This window comes from Pelophylax lessonae (assembly GCF_965119305.1).
Source record: "Pelophylax lessonae genome assembly, chromosome: 6".
NCBI lineage: Eukaryota > Metazoa > Chordata > Amphibia > Anura > Ranidae > Pelophylax > Pelophylax lessonae.
The window spans coordinates 203,998,397-204,016,002 of record NC_138773.1 but is presented as its reverse complement, the minus strand read 5'-3'; the positions used below and the strand labels follow the sequence as shown (position 1 = coordinate 204,016,002).

General features: G+C 42.3%; 2 protein-coding genes across 2 annotated transcripts in view; both read right to left on the bottom strand.

Moving 5' to 3' along the window:
- Positions 1–17,606, bottom strand: part of LOC309558932 (uncharacterized protein) — a 754,545-nt gene that overhangs the window by 304,000 nt on the left and 432,939 nt on the right. The window lies entirely within an intron of this gene.
- LOC309558934 (carboxypeptidase O-like) overlaps positions 1–17,606 on the bottom strand; it is a gene marked incomplete at both ends in the record, with an annotated part of 74,891 nt that overhangs the window by 40,309 nt on the left and 16,976 nt on the right. The window contains 3 exons of the mRNA XM_082262031.1: positions 4,738–4,842; positions 14,157–14,258; positions 16,438–16,552. Of these exons, the coding sequence (XP_082118157.1) occupies positions 4,738–4,842; positions 14,157–14,258; positions 16,438–16,552 (322 nt within the window). The remainder of the gene's footprint in view (positions 1–4,737; positions 4,843–14,156; positions 14,259–16,437; positions 16,553–17,606) is intronic.

Genomic DNA, 17,606 nt, shown 5'->3' with positions numbered 1-17,606 from the left:
GGTTCAGGGGGAGGAGCCATCATAGCAGGTGCTGAGTATCCTGAAGCTGAAGGAGCAGAGGCGGAGACTGCAGCGGATGGACCAGGGGTTGCCAGCAAAGATGGTGCTGACAGGTTCTGGAGGCAACCTTCTATCTGGAAGTAACCATCTTGGAGGTTCTTAACCGCCTGGGTTAATGCTGTTACTTGTTGACATAAAGCTTCCAATGGGGAGACACCTCTCTTGGCTTTTGTCATGGCTGGATGATACTGTCACATACCTGATCCGAAGCCGAAGTGTAGAGAGGGCTCCCCCTTGTGGCTAGGTGCAGAGCACCCCTGGAAGTGGGACAGGGAGTGCTGTGCCCAAAGTAGCACGGGTTGCCGGTTGGGATGACCAGATGGAAGCAGGAACAGAGCTTGTTGTGAAGTTCCAAGCAGGTCCGGAACACTTTGGCAAGCCAGGCAATAGCAAGGTGCAACAGGAACAGACTGGGAGAATGCTGGAGAGAAGTCAGGAGCCAAGCCGAGGTCAAGTATTGGAGAAGACAACAGGAATCCAAGAGTAAGCCAAGGGGTCAGGAGCCAGGAGAAACAACGTCAAACAGTCCGGGTCGGCAACAGGAAATCACGATCAGCAGGTTTACAAGGCACAGGGAACACGGGAGGCTGTTGATCATTCAGCAACTAGTTGTTGTGATTGCTGGCTTTAAATAGGCCGCTTGGCGCCAAGCGCCATTACGCACTTGCGTATGTGCGTGCGCATTGGTGCACGCACATTCCGGACTGCGTTTGCCCGAGATTGGGCGCGCATGCGCATTCGCGCCAATGCGCGAATTCGCTGATTGCCCAAGATGTTGGTAGTACCCTGACAGCCTGTTAATTATTTCATTAGCGCAAGCATAGGTTTCTGCTACTTTCACACCTATATAGGTGTATGTGTATATATACATACATGTGTGTGTGTGTATATATACCCCTACACAGAAGTTCTGATGTTATGCCTGCCTCCAAAGACGCGCAAAAAATGCCCAAAAAAACGCCTGCTACAAAAACGCCCAGGTGTGTTGTTGTAGGCGTTTTTTTTGGGCATTTTTTGGGGGTCTTTGGAGGCAGGCATAACATCTGAACTTCTGTATATGGGTATATATACACACACACACACTTATATGTATTTATACACATACATATATATAGGTGTGATAGGAGCGGAGACATATGCCTGTTAATTATTTCATTAGCGCAAGCATAGGTTTCTGCTACTTTCACACCTATATATGTGTATGTGTATATATACATACATGTGTGTGTGTGTGTATATATACCCCTATACAGAAGTTCAGATGTTATGCCTGCCTCCAAAGACATATGCCTGTTAATTATTTCATTACCGCAAGCATAGGTTTCTGCTACTTTTACACCTATATATGTGTATGTGTATATATATACATACATGTGTGTGTGTATATATACCCCTACACAGAAGTTCTGATGTTATGCCTGCCTCCAAAGACGCCCAAAAAATGCCCAAAAAAACGCCTGCTACAAAAACGCCCGGGTGTGTTGTTGCAGGCGTTCTTTTTTGGCATTTTTTGGGGGTCTTTGGAGGCAGGCATAACATCTGAACTTCTGTATATGGGTATATATACACACACACTTATATGTATTTATACACATACACATATATAGGTGTGTTAGCAGAGAAGCCATATGCCTGTTAATTATTTCATTAGCGCAAGCATAGGTTTCTGCTACTTTCACACCTATATATGTGTATATATACATACATGTGTGTGTGTGTATATACCCCTACACAGAAGTTCAGATGTCATGCCTGACTCCAAACATGTCCTCAAAAAAGCCCAATAAAATGCCTGCAACAAAAAGCCGGCTGTGACAGGGGAGAAGCCACCATCCTGTTCTATAACAGTTCTAAGAGAAACAATCTTTTCTCTATAGCGGTCACCCTGACATGGAAGGGTTTTGTCACCCTGCCATAGCAGTCAGAGTCAGTTAACCCTACACTACACTACGGTCACCCTTACACTTAACACTTTCCCTACAGAAACTAGATTATTAAATCTAACTATAGTGGAAAATAGTACCCTAACTACACTAGATATCCCTTTCCTCACACTAATAATTGCTAAATGACACTTTGAGAGCGGAAGTAACAGAACTGCTTACACTCTCTTCCACATCCCTGTATTAAAATGCTAGAGATTTGGCGGGGCTATCTTATATACTGGGGGGCGTATTCACTAATGATTGACCTCTGGACCCCCTAGTCACTCCAATCACATTCCTAGCATTCTCCTGCCCCCTCAATTGGCTTTTACTGATGGTTCTGGTCCAATCACAGGCTTTTAAAGCCCAGTTCCTGTCCCATTGCATTTTGGTCGGTTCTGGTTGCTGAATTCCAAACTTTTTCAGCAAAAAGTTCGGAATTCGGCCGAATTTCGAACAGTCAATGCTCGGGTCGAACCGATGGTCGACCTGAACCGTTCGATCATCCCTAATTGTCAGCACCAATCTTTGCACACTTGTGGTGCTGGGATTTTCCATGCAGTCTGCAGCATTATATCAGTCCCTTTCCCTCCTCACAAGGGAAATCTATCACAAGCCTAAAGTGGGAATCAATGGGGTTGATTTACTAAAGGCAAATATACTGTGCACTTTGCAAAGTGCAATTGCCCTCTGCAAGTGCAGTTGTTCCAGAGCTTAGTAAATGAGGTAAAACTTCACTTTGCAAAGAATACCCAACCACGTGCAAGGAAAAAAAAAAAAAAACAGCATTTTTGCTTGCACATGATTGGATGATGGAAGTCAGCAGAGCTTTTGCTCATTTTACTAAGCTCTGCAGCAACTGCACTTTACAAAGTGCACAGTCTTTTTGCCTTTAGTAAATCAACCCCATTGTGACAGTGTGTGTGTGTGTGTGTGTGTGTGTGTGTGTGTGTGTGTGTGTGTGTGGCAGTGACACTCTTCAGGAAGAGAAGTGCTGGAACTGAGCCAAGATGGTGTTAACTTCAAAGAATGAGGGCAACTTCACAGTCCAATTTAAAAAAAAAAAAAAGAAAATGAAGAAAACAATTCTTGGATCCTTGTACATCTCCATCTTCTTTTATGATAAAAGAAAGAAATGTGTATTTTATGTTTATGTGTGATGTTGATGAGAAGGTTTAGCTCTTCTTTAAGAATTAGGATTCTAAAGATGATAAAGTAGTAATAAATTAGGCAGGAACAGAACATTTTTAATAAGTATGACTATCTTTAACTATGTTAAAGACAAAGAACACAGGCAGGTGTTCTACTTCAAGAATTAAGATATCACAGATCATACAGCAGTGTTAAAGGACAGTTTTAATTATGAAAATGGTTGCCAACTTCCTGTATAATACAAGATCGTAAGTCTGGGATTGAGCCAATACAGGGCACAGTTTGTCTGTATTTAATTGTATGTCTCTTTGCAATGCAAGGCACCACCCCTCACAGTCTGAACACAATGGACAATGGCTGATGCACTAAAACGGCTTGTTTCAGCATGCAGCTGGTATGATGAAGCCCTAAACATGGTCTGGCGCGGTGCACCCACTCCCATTCGACCCTCCCTTATTTTGGCAGAACAAAGGTGGTAACTCCCAGGGTCCACTCATACTGCCCGCATGCTAAATGCTTAGTTTAAAGCGGTAGTATCCCGCTTTTTGACACTTTTACCTACAGGTAAGCCTATAATAAGGCTTACCTGTAGGTACAAATAATATCTCCTAAACCGGCATGGTTTAGGAGATATTTACAGTGCATGCAGCCGCTCGCGCGAGCGGCGCATGCGCTCTGAAGGTCCGGGGGGACCTTCAATTATCTTGCCAGGAGCTTGCCGGAAAAATCACTCCCGCGCGCATGCGCGGGAGTGACGTCATCGCGGCTCCGGCCAATTATCGCGCCGGAGCCGTCTCTTCCGGCCAATCACCGCGCCGGAGCCGCCGAACCCGGAAGAGACGGCGAGGGATCATGGCAGCGCCCGCAGCGATGTCCGGGGGTCCGTGTCGGGGCTTCATTCTAAGGTAAGTTACACATAATGGGCTAGTATGCGATGCATACTAGCCCATTATGCCTTTGTCTTGCAGGTTTTTTTTTTTTTTTTGTTTCTAGGGTTTACAACCGCTTTAAGCCTGCAGACAGCTGTCAGTTTTGAGCTGCAGTAAGACATGTTATGGGGTGGTGTGATGTGCATTTTAGTGCATAACAGTTTCCTTTTTTTTTACAATTAACTTTGGTTGAAGTGCACAAAATGACATTTCATCCGTGTCTTCGGACAGCAGCGTGGTGCGCTACTACGGTGCTATGCGGTGACATATGGTCCCTACCTGTGCACTGCAAAAAATGCAGCTTGTCTGCATCTTATTGCAGCTCACTGCACCACACCTGTGCTCTGCGGTGCTTTGTGACTAATTTTGACTTGAACATGCTTTAAAATGTCTTTTACTTGCAGAAAAAATGTGATTCCTGCTCTCATACTGCGGTGCTTTATGCTGACATAAACTTAAGCACAAGACTCCTCACTCCCGACTTTTATTGCAGAAAAGGAAAGGGGGTATATCTGATCAGGGATGTGTGAACTGCTGGGTGTACTGTGTTTTTGCTGACAACTATTAGACTCCACAGTCATATTTAGAAATAAAGGTTGTCAGTACAATGTTCCCACAGAAGTTTGTGTTCCAGACACATATATCTGTGTTTAGCAGAGATAATTACTTACTTCTCTAATAAACCATTGACAAAATGCCACAGCGATCCATTCACGGGCATGTATTCCACAGTCCATCCAAAGAATTTTCTTGTTTTTTTTAGATGGCAATCCAATCTTTAAAATAATAAATTCACGTAATTAGTAAAAAGTCGTTTCAGCACAAAAAGACATATAGTTATATTAGAAAAAATCAAGTGTGATGTAATGAGTGGGGTTAATTTTCTTTAGAGGCAGCTATTTTTTTTCCATTTTACAATAAGTCATTAAACCTTTTGCTGCCACAGACATATATCATATGTTTAGCAACATTGGGGGTTTTCACTTTTTTTATTTTATTATATTTAATGTTTTCTTGTTAAATATTAATATTGATTTTAATCAAATAGGTAGATATACAACAAAGCGCTTCATGCATGAACATGAAGATATACAACTCTGCTCACTGAAGCATGCAATAACAAGTAATGTTGTGCAAACAAAGGAGCGTCAACCTTATAAACATCTGTATAAAGAACAATATGAAACAGGTAAACAGAAAATGATATCAGACCATATTGGTAGTAATATCACAAGGATCCTTAGTAGGGACCTGGTCACCGTAAGAATTATGCCAATGACTTTGCACTTTTGCTCCAGATCTTAGTATATGAGGTAAAGCTCCACTTTACAAAGAATACCCAATCACATGCAAAGAAAATTTAAAGAACAACATTTTTGCTTGTACATGATTGGATGGTGGAAGTCAGCATAGCTCTCCCTCATTTACTAAGCTCTGGAGCAACAGCACTTGCAGAGTGCAACTGCACTTGCAAAATGGCACAGTCAATTTGCCTTTAGAAAATAAAACCCTATGTATTGTAGGACTTGAAAGAAGAGGCTAAGGGAATAATAATAAAAAAATGATCAGAGGAGGGAGGGTGCGAAGAGAAAGGGACATAAAGGGAGGGGGGAGAAATGGTTAGGGGGTAGCCTCAGTCTAGCCCAGGGAACATGACCAGGGCCGCTTCAAAAGTTAGAGTTCAAGAAGGCGATGGCTGAAGTCACTCGGTAGAAAATGAGAGCCCCAGGGGTCCCAAATGCTGATTTTGCCAAGATTCCTTGCCATTTAACTGTAAGCTCTTGGTTGACTAGGGACCATTGTATGAGGGAGTTAACTTTGGATATTGATAATATACCAGATAACCAAGACTTTGCTATTGTCTACTTTGTGGCTGTCAAGACATGGGTCATCAAGGTGTGTTGCCACCAGGTAATCAATGCCAGTTGCTGAATAAGAAGAGCTTCTTGCATAAACATAGAGATTTCTTTCTGCAATCACTTGTGCAAGATATCGTAGATGAAAGTCCTAAAATGTTTGTGGCAGTGTTCAAGCCACTATATAATTAAATTTGACCCCATGTCGGGACAGCTTGAAAACAGATTGGAGGATTGGTTGGAAAGGCACGGGCTAGCCTGCATTGCACCAAGTGCCAGGCACTGGCTTTGACTCCCTCCAATTTAAGGTTGTAGAAATGCAAAGTTGAGGTAAATACCCTTCACTCCTCATATTAGATCTCCTTCCTCCTTTAATGTGTGTATTGCATCCCCCCATTATTTTTATAATAAGAACAACTCTTCTCCTCCTTTGTTGGAAAATAAATCAGTGTCTTTTACAGCTGATAAGTTGAGTAGACAGTTGAGAAGACTTAAAGCAGAAAAATCAGCAGGTCCTGGCAGCTAAGCCCCAGGTTTCTCAGGGTATATGCAGACCAGCTGGGAGGTGTCCTTCAATGGGTCTTCATCCACTTGCCGACGTACCTGTACTTCGTTTCGCGGGACCGATAGTGGGGGCGTGCGCGAGCCACTGGAGGCATGCACACGCACTGATTGGATACAGGGGGAGCCAATCAGCAGATCCAGTGGATGCAATGGCCGCTGGGCACCTGCGATTGCTCCCCGTGGAGACAGAACGTCGGTCTACCGACGTAAACCTGACAGACTGCTGTTCTGTCAGTGATGAACACAGGGATCCTGCGTTCCACCTATTTAGGAACACAGGTTTCTGTGTTCATCCAGCAAGTCCACCCCCCACACAGTTATAAAGCACCCCCTAGGGACACATTTAACCCTTTTATCGCTCCTGGTGTTAACCCCCTTCCCTGCTAGTGTCATTAGTACAGTAACAGTGCATATTTTTAGCACTTATTACTGTAGTAATGTCACTGGTCCCCCTAAAAGTGTCAAAAATGTCAGTTAGGTGTCCGATCTGTCCACCACAAAAAATCGCTGATTGCCGTCATTACTAGTAAAAAAAAAAAAATTACATAAATATTTTCCCCAGTTTTCAGACACCATAACGTTAACTAGAATTATGAAAAAAAAATTTTTTATTGGGAATGTTTTATAGCAGAAAGTAAAAAGTATTTTTGGATTATAGCGCAAAAAATAAAAATTGCACAAGTAATCAAATACCACCAAAAGAGAGTTCTATTTGCGGGAAAAACAGGACATCATATTTATTTGGGTACAGTGCTGCACGTCCACACAATCGCCGGTAAAGTAACACAGTACCGTATCCCAAAAAATGGCCTGGTCATTAAGGGGGTAAAACCTTCCGGCCCAGAAGTGCTTAACCTGAACCTGAGTCTATGAAAGGCCCCTGTGTTGTGGAATAAGTCTTGCCTTGTGCCTTGCTCCTGTGCCGAAGATACCATGTCCTTGTGGCTTCAAGGATTACAGACCAGTGACTTGACTTCCCACATCATGAAGACCTTGGAGAGACTTGTTTTACATCAGTTACAGCCCATGATTACTAAAAATTTAGAGTTTGAGGATGCCATCATTTTCATGTTAAATCGCATATATGCACACTTGGATAAGCCAACAAGCACTGTGAGTCCTATATTTTTACTACTCCTGTGCTTTTGATACTGTGTGTTTGCAAAACTGTGTCGGATAGGGTAGTCAGCAATTATGGGGTTCCATAGGGGACAGTTTTCTCTCCCTGTCTCTTTACTGTCTGTTCCACTGATTTCAGCTACCAGACAGAGTCTTGCCATCTTTGGAGGTTTTCTCATGACTTTGCGGTAGTGGGAAAGAGAGTGAGTACAGGATTGGTGGAGAACTTTGTCACATGGTGTTAGGATAACCATTTGTATTTAAACGTGACTAAGACAAAAGGGATGGTTGTGGATTTGAGGCTCCTGTGACCCCTTTCTCCATCCAAGGACTGGATGTGGATGTAGTAGAGTATCTGGGGGTGCACATAGATAATAAGCTGGACTGGAGCAAGAACACTGAAGGGCCTTATAGGAAGGGCCAGAATCAACTCTATTTTTTGAGGAGGCTGAGGTCTTTTAACATCTGCCAAACAATGCTGAAGATGTTTTATGAGTCTGTTGTGGCCAGTGCTCTCCTGTTGGCGGTGGCATGCTGAGGAAGCAGGCTTAGGATGGTCGACATCAGCAGACTCAAAAAACGGATTCTTAAGGCCAGTGATGTTGTTGGATTGGAGTCGGAGTCTTTAACAACAATAGTAAAAAGAGGATGTTATCCAAGATACATTCTGTCTTGGACATCTCTTCCCACCCATTCCACAATACCCTGGTCAGTCTGAGGAGTACCTTCAGTGATAGATTATCACTATAGGTTACAACCACGATGCACCACAGGGTGACACAGAAAATAATTTTTGCTTGTGGCCATCATAATAAATAATTCTCCTCTGTGAGTGCTGGATGTGAGGATTTAATCTGGTTTATGATTTAGTTTTTTTATGTAGTTTTCATATTATATTGGTAATAGGTTAACTATGATTTTTTGTTAATGTTGGATAAAGTGGTGTATTATTTGCATTTTGCTAGTTTGATTTTATGTTATTTTTCAATCTGTGTTATTTATTATATGTAGTATTTTAATAGGATGGTATGGTCAGGGCCGGTACAAGGGGTGGGCAGTAGGGAGCTGCCATGGGTGTCTGTAGATTGGGAGGTGGAGGGGGCACTGCCCGGAGTGTTTCTGCGACTATTAGCTGACAGGAGAGAGTGGGATGTGGTCTGTCTCTCCTCCCCAGCTTCACACTCATGTCACTGTAGTGCTCGTCAGATCGGGACTGATCCTTCTTCTCCTTCGGCTCCTCCTTATCCAGATCAGTCCCAACCTGACATCCAGTGGCATTCCCGAGCCACGATCCTTTTACCCTTCAGCAGCGGCATCTCTCCCGCCAGCTGTCCGTGAAAAGCTCTGACATATCAAGCCTCAGAAAAGGGGCATCACAGAGTGATGTGCCGCACTGTATCTGAGGTCTGCGTGCTTGAGGAAAGCTGCAGCCAAGCCGAGGAAATGGAGAACTGCACTGGGGACACAAGGGGGGATGAGAGTATTTGTACTAGGAGGGGTAGGGAGAAGATAATTACTTCCAGGTGGGGGTATATCGATATGGGGGGGGGGGGTATTTGTGCTAGGAAGGGAAGGAGGATTGTGCTGGGATGGGGAATTTGAGAGGTGACAGGGTAAGATTTTTTCTAGCAGGGGAATTGAGTGGGGAGTGCTAGGAGGGGTGATTTGTGCTGGGGGAAGGGGGGAAGAGGATTTGTGCCAGGAGGGGGGATATGTGCTGGGGACGTGGGGGAAAGAAGATTTGTCCTAGGAGGGGGATTTGTGCTGTGGAGATGGAGGGAAGAGTATTTGTGCTAGGAGGGGGGATTTGTGATGTGGGGATGGGGGAATTTGTGCTAGGAGGAGGGATTTGTGCTGTGGGGATGGGGGGGAAGAGGATTTGTGCCAGGAGGGGTTTTTTTTGCTGTGGCGATGGGGAAAGAGCATTTGTGCCAGGAGGGGGGATTTCTGCTGTGGGGATGATGGGGAGGGGGGGGGGAGATTTGTGCTAGGAGGGGGAATTTGTGCTGTGGGAATAAGAGGAAGAGGATTTGTCCTGGGGGGTTGTGCTAGAAGAGGTGATGGGGGGGATTTGTGCTACGATGGGGAATTTTGGGGCTGTTAGAAATGGGGTTGGGGGGAATTTATGCTAGTAGGAATGATTGGGGGTATTTGTAAGGGGAATTTGGGGGGAGGATTTGTGCTAGGACGGGGGATTTGGTGGAATGTGCTGGAGAGGGGATTTGTGCAAGAAGGTGAATTTTTTTTTGGGGGGGGGATTTGGGGGAGAGGATTTGTGCTAGTAGGGATGATTGATGGGTATTTGTGCTAGGAGGGGGGAGGATTTATGCTAGGAGGGTACATTTGGGGGAGGGGGAGATTTGTGCTGAGTGGGGGGGATTTGGAGAGAGGAGAATTAGCGCTTGGAGGGGAAATTTGAGGGGTGAGAATGTGTGCTAACGGTGCATTTTTGGGGAGGGATAGTTGTGCTAGCAGGGAACATTTGGGAAGAAAGAGGCATTGAGTTTAGAGAGAGGATGGGGGAAGATTTGCACTGGGAGGGGGGGGGGTTTCAGCAGGGAGAGATGTGTACTGGGTGGAGGGGGAATTTTTGTTTAGGGAAATATTTGGTTTGCAAAGGGAATGTATGCTTAAGGCTAAGTGTGCGAATTAGTGCTCAATTTTCTTTTTTCTTTTTCTTTCTTTTTTTTTTTTTGGGGGGGGGGGAATTTTGCTAAAATATTGTGTATTACCTGCCTTTGAATCTCAGCCATGGTAGGTGGAGGTACCTGGACCAGTAAAATAGGTATAGTAATTTAGGCAAATATGTTCTTTTTATTGCCGCAATCTAGCCAAGAAAGGGTATAGCCAGACCAGGTACCCAGATGTTGCTGATATTTGGAAAGAAGAGGGGGGATAGTTGGCCTCATATAGGGTGGAGTATGAGCTTATTAATTTCATTCCCAAATATGTTGGTTTAGTATTCACCCACTGGTATGGTAATGATTGCTGATGAGACTGACACAAGGAGGCAGAGAGAGGCATGTTGAGAGCTTTGGATTTACTAGGGTTCATTTGTAAACCAGACAAGAAGCCAAACTGGACTAAGATTTACTGAAGAGTTGGTAGGGAGGATTGATGATTGTCAGGAGAACGTTGTCAGTAAAAAGGCTCAACTTGTAAGGAGGATCTTATGAGTTGTGCTAGAGGCTCAATAGCTAAAGAAAATAAAAGAGGTGATAATGGGCAGCCTTGTCTGGTACCCTGTAGTATGGAGAATTTAGGGGACCTGAATCCGGAGTACTTAACTAAAGACTTATTTGTATTGTAAATTTTAAGAATTCATGTACAGAATTTCAGGCCAAAGCCCCATCTATTCTGATTAAAAAAAAAAACAAATATGGCCAGGAGAGAGAATCAAAAGCCTTCTGGATATCCAGAGAAGCATAAGTGTAACATTATGTTTGCAAGCTGCCTCTATAAGGTGGACTAATTTCACTAGCTTGTCTTATGGGCATAAATCCCACCTGGTCCAAGTGAATGAGATCCCCAGTGCCTCAGCTTAGCCTTGTCACCGGTGATTTTGTAAGTATCTTTACATCAACATTAAAAAGTGATACGGGATGGAAGCTGGACCAGTTAAGGCTCGTACACATTTGACGAAAATCGGACGAAATATCCTCCAATTTTTCTCTCTCATGCTCAGCGGTCATAACCGTTTTTAGTTGACAGTGCATAATGTTCACTAAATTTCTCATCCGTTTTTTTTTTTGGGGACATTTGTTCCTAGACTTCCGGGTCGTCAGCAACTTAAGATCATGCGCAGGCTTTCGTATCCGATTTTTCGCAGACGTAGTGCATACACATTAAACTAAAATTGGTCATCTGGGGATGGACGATAAAAATTTTGGTATTTGTCCTTCCGTTTTTTTTCGTTGAAAATGTCAGCATCGGCTGCTGAAAGTTGTGTACACACTAGCCGAAAATCGTACGATTTTACCTCGGACGGGAATTTTCGGCAGATTTTCTACTAGTGTGTACCCCACTTTAATGTCATCCGAACCTGGTTTCGAAATAATAGAGATTGAGACTAAAAGGGGGTCAAGGTTGAAGAATTGCAGGTATCTAAGGTCATTGAAGGCGCCCCTTCGCAGAGGAGCAAGAAAATCTTGAAAGCTATTGTAATATGGGGCTAAAAGCTATCTGGGCCAAAAAAGTTTTTGTTTTTTAACTGTTTGATAGAAAGTACCTCTGTTTCTGTTATTGCAGCGTTTAATGAATGAGCTCATCTGGGATGCATGGGAGGGACACGACAGAGAACAGGGCATAAGCTGTTGCGTAGTCTAGTAGCTAATAACGTATCCTGTTTATTGGCTTTAGGATAGTATACATATTTCATTCTCTGTTGGGACTTTTTTGCACAGTCATTAAGAAACAAATCTAATTTTCTCATTGCTTCCTTCAAAGCCTGGGGGCCTAAGGAAACAATTTAGATTTTTCCTGGAATTCTTGTTCTAGTTGAAGGAGCTTAGTTGCTCTTTTTCTCTTAAGCGCGGAGGCAAGCTGTATGCAGTGCCCTCTTATTACCACTTTATGTGCCTCTCACCGAGTTAGAGCAGAGGTATCCAGGGATCTATTGAATGATAGGTATTCCATAATGTGCAAATGATTAAATGTCTGCTGGGGAGCATCGTAAAGAAGAGAATCGTTAAAGTGATTGTAAAGGCAGAAGGCTTACTACCTTAATGAATTCTATGCATTAAGATAAAAAAACTTCTGTGTGTAGCAGCCCCCCTCAGCCCCCCTAATACTTACCTGAGCTCTATCTCTATCCAGCGATGTGCACGAGTGCCTCAGCCATCCTGGGATTCTCCCTCTTACTGGCTGAGACACAGCAGTGGCACCATTGGCTCCCACTGCTGTCAATCAAAATCATTTAGCCAATCAGGAAAGAGAGGGGGTGGGGCCGAACCATATCTGAATAGACACATGGAGCTGCGGCTCAGCTTGGGTGCCCCCATAGCAAGCTGCTTGCTGTGGGGGCACTCAACAGGAGGTAGGGGGCAGGAGCGCCAGTGCGGAATCCAAGAAGAGGAGGATCCAGGCTGCTCTGTGCAAAACCATTTAATGTTTAAAAAACATGTTTAATATTTTTAAAGAAAAAAAAATTTGTATCACTTTAAGTTCCCATGACAGATCCACCCCTCTCACTAATTGGAGAGAGGGATCCTGTCCAGGGAATAGGGAGTATAGATTCTGCCAGGGACTGGAATTGCTAAAACACCACCGTGCATTCATTCGGGGAGTTAAGTCCCTTAACATTAAGAGTGAGTACCTATTCCCCATTGTATAGAGGTAGGTGTGTTCTGGAGAGGTAACCTAAAAGATTTCTACAGGATGTAAAGTGGTCCCCGACTGACTCAAAAAGGGAAGGGGTGGGGGTGGGAGGGGGGAAAAGGAAAAGAAAAGAGATGTAGCAAAGATAGGAGGCATAGACACTGAAGGTTGTACCACTTGTCAGAGAAAGGTAAGAAGGAAAATAAAAAAACAAAATGGCACAGCCCTAAGGAGCATTATACCAATGAAAAAGGAAATAATTCATTCCATGGGGGAAACCACATGGTCAGAGTGGCTTCCCAATCTGCACTGACAAGCAATCGGGATATGGAAAATCCAAAAACCTAAATTATTATTAGATCTGCTAAAACTCAAAAAGCTAAAAAAAACTGTGGTAAAGGCATATAAAGAATACAATGTAGGCCCTGTTTGGGCATGAACAAAGTAATTGGGGGAATGTGCACACATACTATAAATAAATAAAAAGGGGTGGGGGACTGGGGCCAATGCTTCCATGATGGGCTTGAAAGGCTTTGCCGTGGATTGCCATGGCATCCTAAAACATGGAGAATGAGATAGCAATAATAAAGAAAACCTGTCAGGACCTAAGCCTTTTGAAGAAAAGCAAGGGCATAATAGGGCTTCATGTCAGAACCCTGGCATCCTTTCTCTGTGGCACCTGGCATCTTTAATGGGTCATTGAAAAGTGTGCCTAAAATAATGATAGGCGAACTGGAAACCCAAAAAGTACTCTACAAAGGACCAGTGATCTGGTTAAATGTTGTAAAGGAAAAGGAGGCAGAAATTCAAGGAAATAACTGTAAACCCTAATCTTAAAGACAAAAGACATTGCAGGGGGTCAGTATCAGCATCAATTGCAAAGTCTCCAACCAATAATGATACAATTTAGGATCTTTGTTCTGTTTACATGCAGACAAATTAATTTGCCTTAACATCCTCTTTAATAGGGCCCCTCCTGCCTCCAGGCCCTATTGAAGAGGTGTGGGGCCATTGCATCCACTGCAGAAGGGGATCTCATTCTGTGCTGCAGGACATCATTTGACAGTCCTAGAAGCAGCGCCAGCTAGAGGGCATCTCAAAATATAATCAGGCATGTGCTATGCCTTGAAACTTGCACTTTTTCAGGGAGTCAGACAATTAAAGCCCTAGCATTGAAGGTAAGCCTCAGTTGTGACATAAAACAATCCCAAACAACATGGGTAAAAAAAACTTACTTTAAAGTAGTAAATAGGCCTAGTCTCATAGGTTGAGCCTAAAAGATTTAATGTAACAAGATCTGGATATGCTTCTTGGATTTGGTGACTCCACTCGTAAATCTGTAAAAGGCAAATAATATGGTTACTGACCAGTGGCTGCAATTTAATGTGAATAATTTACAATACATATTAATAATGGGTACTATGTATATTTTTATTTTTTATTTCTTTAGATCAGCTTTGTTAATCTTGTTGAGGTTTTCTGCAGGGTTTCAATATTTGTGAATGCTACAGAACTTTGGCTACTTTTCTTTTTTTTTTTTTTCCAAAACTATTTTATTAGAATTTTTCATACAGGAGACAAAAATTCAACAGCATTTGGTTCATACAGTCTGGAGCAGAGGATGATTAACAGAAAATTGGTGTTACAACATGAGAATTAACATATAGTTGACAGCGGATTTTGTAAACAGGAATCACATATATGTTAACAAGAGAACTATGAAGGTGTGGGATACTGTAGTCTGAGTGATACTTTTCAAACATTTGTGAGATATTTTTCTCAAAACAGTATGTGTGTCAGACAAATGTGTATGTATATATATTAGACAAAGTATACTTTCATGTGTCCTACTGACAGCTATAATACATGGCCAGATTGAAAGCCACATTTAGTCCCCCAGTCATTTTGTATATATTTTGTTAGTTCCGTAAATGTGAAAATTGCATATGATTGTTTATGTGAATTTCCAGCTAGTACATTATATGTTATTACATATCTATTCTTAGACACTTCATTTAAAAGCCTGTTACAAAGCTCAGTAGCTCAAGCTCAAATTTAAGCTCACGCTTGATTGCATTCTTTCCCTTTCCTGTCTGATCTGTTTAGGGGACTGTATGGAATTTTAGCTAGAGAGTGATAGTCCAAACCTAACGACTTCTGCTGTGCTGTGTCTTTAGGAAAACCCAAAATGCCCTGTGACACCAGGACTTCTCTGGAACCCCCTACCACAAACCGTCCAGCTATCATATACTCTGTCTGCCATTAGGTGATCCCTGAAAACTCATCTCTTCAGGCAAGCCTTTCCCACCTCTAAATAACAACTGAATGAAACTTTTTCAAACAACCCATCCCCACATAATTACTATCTTTTGTATCACTTGCCCTTCCCTTAATGTAAGCAGGGCTTTCCTAACTTTATTGTCTTGAATTGTATTGTAATTGCGATGTCTCCCTTAATTTTATAAAGTGCTGCACAAACTGGTGGTGCTATATAGCTCCTGTATAATAATAATATGTTGATTTGTCCTGAGAAAGGCAGGCTGTGCCCCGCCAAAACATTGGCATTGGAAAATTCCTCCTGTTGTAAGTCTCGCTGAGTGTGCCTGCTACCTGCTTCATGTTTTACATACTTTTTATGGATTGCACCAGGGTCAATATCACTATAAGCATGTGTGGTGGCCCAGCTCTACACTACCCATAATACTTATGTTAATATAAAATTCTAGAACACACTAGAGTATATTTGAAAGAATCTGGCTGGATTAAAGCTCAAAAATAAAAACCCTTTATACTTAGCACTGTGCATTCCTCACTCAGAACAATCTGAACAATTCAGCAAAGTTTTTATTTAAAAAGTTCCAAAACTGTTTTTCCACACACCTAAGTGTGCCCTCAAATGTTTCTCACCAGAGTTTCTTCTCTGAGTAGTGCCTGGGGATCCAGTAATGCACAGGCAAAAGGAAATGTTAAAATCTCTCAGGCAGTGACACAGGGACCCGAGAAGGACTCTTCCACCCTGCAGCCCAGAGCATGTGAACATGCATTAATATAAGTAAAAGGGCCATTTCGTTTTTTTTTTTTTTTAACAATGCCATTGGCTAGTGAAATGGTATAGGTATTGTTTGTGGAGGGATGAAGAGGTTCCTTGGTCTACCCTAAATTGTGCATTTTTCTTTATTTCCATTGTACATATGCACCTGAAAATCTTGTCAACTTTGAAATTCCTGAGACTAACATTTCACTATGTGACTTGTCTTCTTCCACTTCCTTTGATATTTGGTCCATCCATCATCTGTCAATCCCTTCTCTAGTCAGTTTAGTTTTTGCCTCTGTATTCCCAAATCTCTTCCTTAGTCTAGTCCTTGGCTTGTCATCTGCCAGTATTTGTTTCAGTGTCTATCTATCCTAGTGTCCTGTCCAGTCCATGCTTCATTGCAACATTTCCCAACTTTGCACCTTCTAATCCTTTACAGTAGAAACTAGAAATAGCTTATTAAAGGAAAATTCTCTTCTTACCTCATCCATAGGGTGATACTTTGTATAATCAAAAGTGTCCAAAGACATAGGCTTCATATTTTTATTATAGACTGTTTTCGCATCTATCAATTGCTGTACATCATTAATCAATACACTAAAAAGATAAAAAAAAATTTGTTATGATTTTATTGTAAAGGGGAACCCCAGATTGTCATATGCCCAGATTACGAAACTTGGCTGTAGAAACTATAGCTTTATTAACACTACAGGCAACACTTTTCTTGCACACCTGCAGAAGTTTCATTGATCATACAGTAAAGGGCTGAGTCTATCCCTTTCACATAATCCCTTTACAAAAAGCCTTGCACTCTTTCAAAAGAATTCAAGGCATTCTGTAAATGGACAAGGGGAGATACTGATCCAGACAAGGGGAGATCTCCACTTGTCCAATCACAGATCGTCATGCATTCTGTGAAAATAATTTAAGGCTTCTTGTGAATGGATGAGGGGAGAGGATGGGGGGGGGGAGTGCAAAAATGGATCCTTTACTGAACTTCTCAGCTGTAGCAATGAAAGAACCAGTGTCTGTCATATCCAGTGTTATTGAAACGATGATTTCCACAGTAAGCTGCAGCGATCTGGGCATGGGATATTCTTCACCTGAAGTAGCTTATTACACTTGTTACCCCCCCCCCCCCCAAAAAAAAAAGAACTGGAATTCTGCTGTAAGAATTTCAATGCACATTATAAAGTCATCTGACTATTGCTCCTACTCAATTTAACCCAATCAAGTCTAGGGTTTTGTATAAGCTGCAGCCAATAACACAGATATTAAGGATAACATGAATAATGAAAGAACATTACTAGATAAGTGCTGACAAGTTTTCAGATAGATGCTTACATGTTTTGTAAAAATATATTTTCTTTGTATAAAAGGATTATTGTTTTAAATGGAAATATTGTTATAGATACATGACGAGTATATAGTGTTTCTGTTACCCCTATTGTTATCTTACTGTCCTCACGCTCATAGTATTGCATTAAAAGTCATTTATCAAATTAACAGAACACTGAGAAGTAAAGACAAAAGCTATGGAAGTGCTCACAAGGCAAAAACCATGGTGGGTGGCTAACATTTAACTAAACTGAAACTCTATCTGAAACAAAACATTGGGGAAGAACTGGAACCTCTGTGTTACTGTTATTGG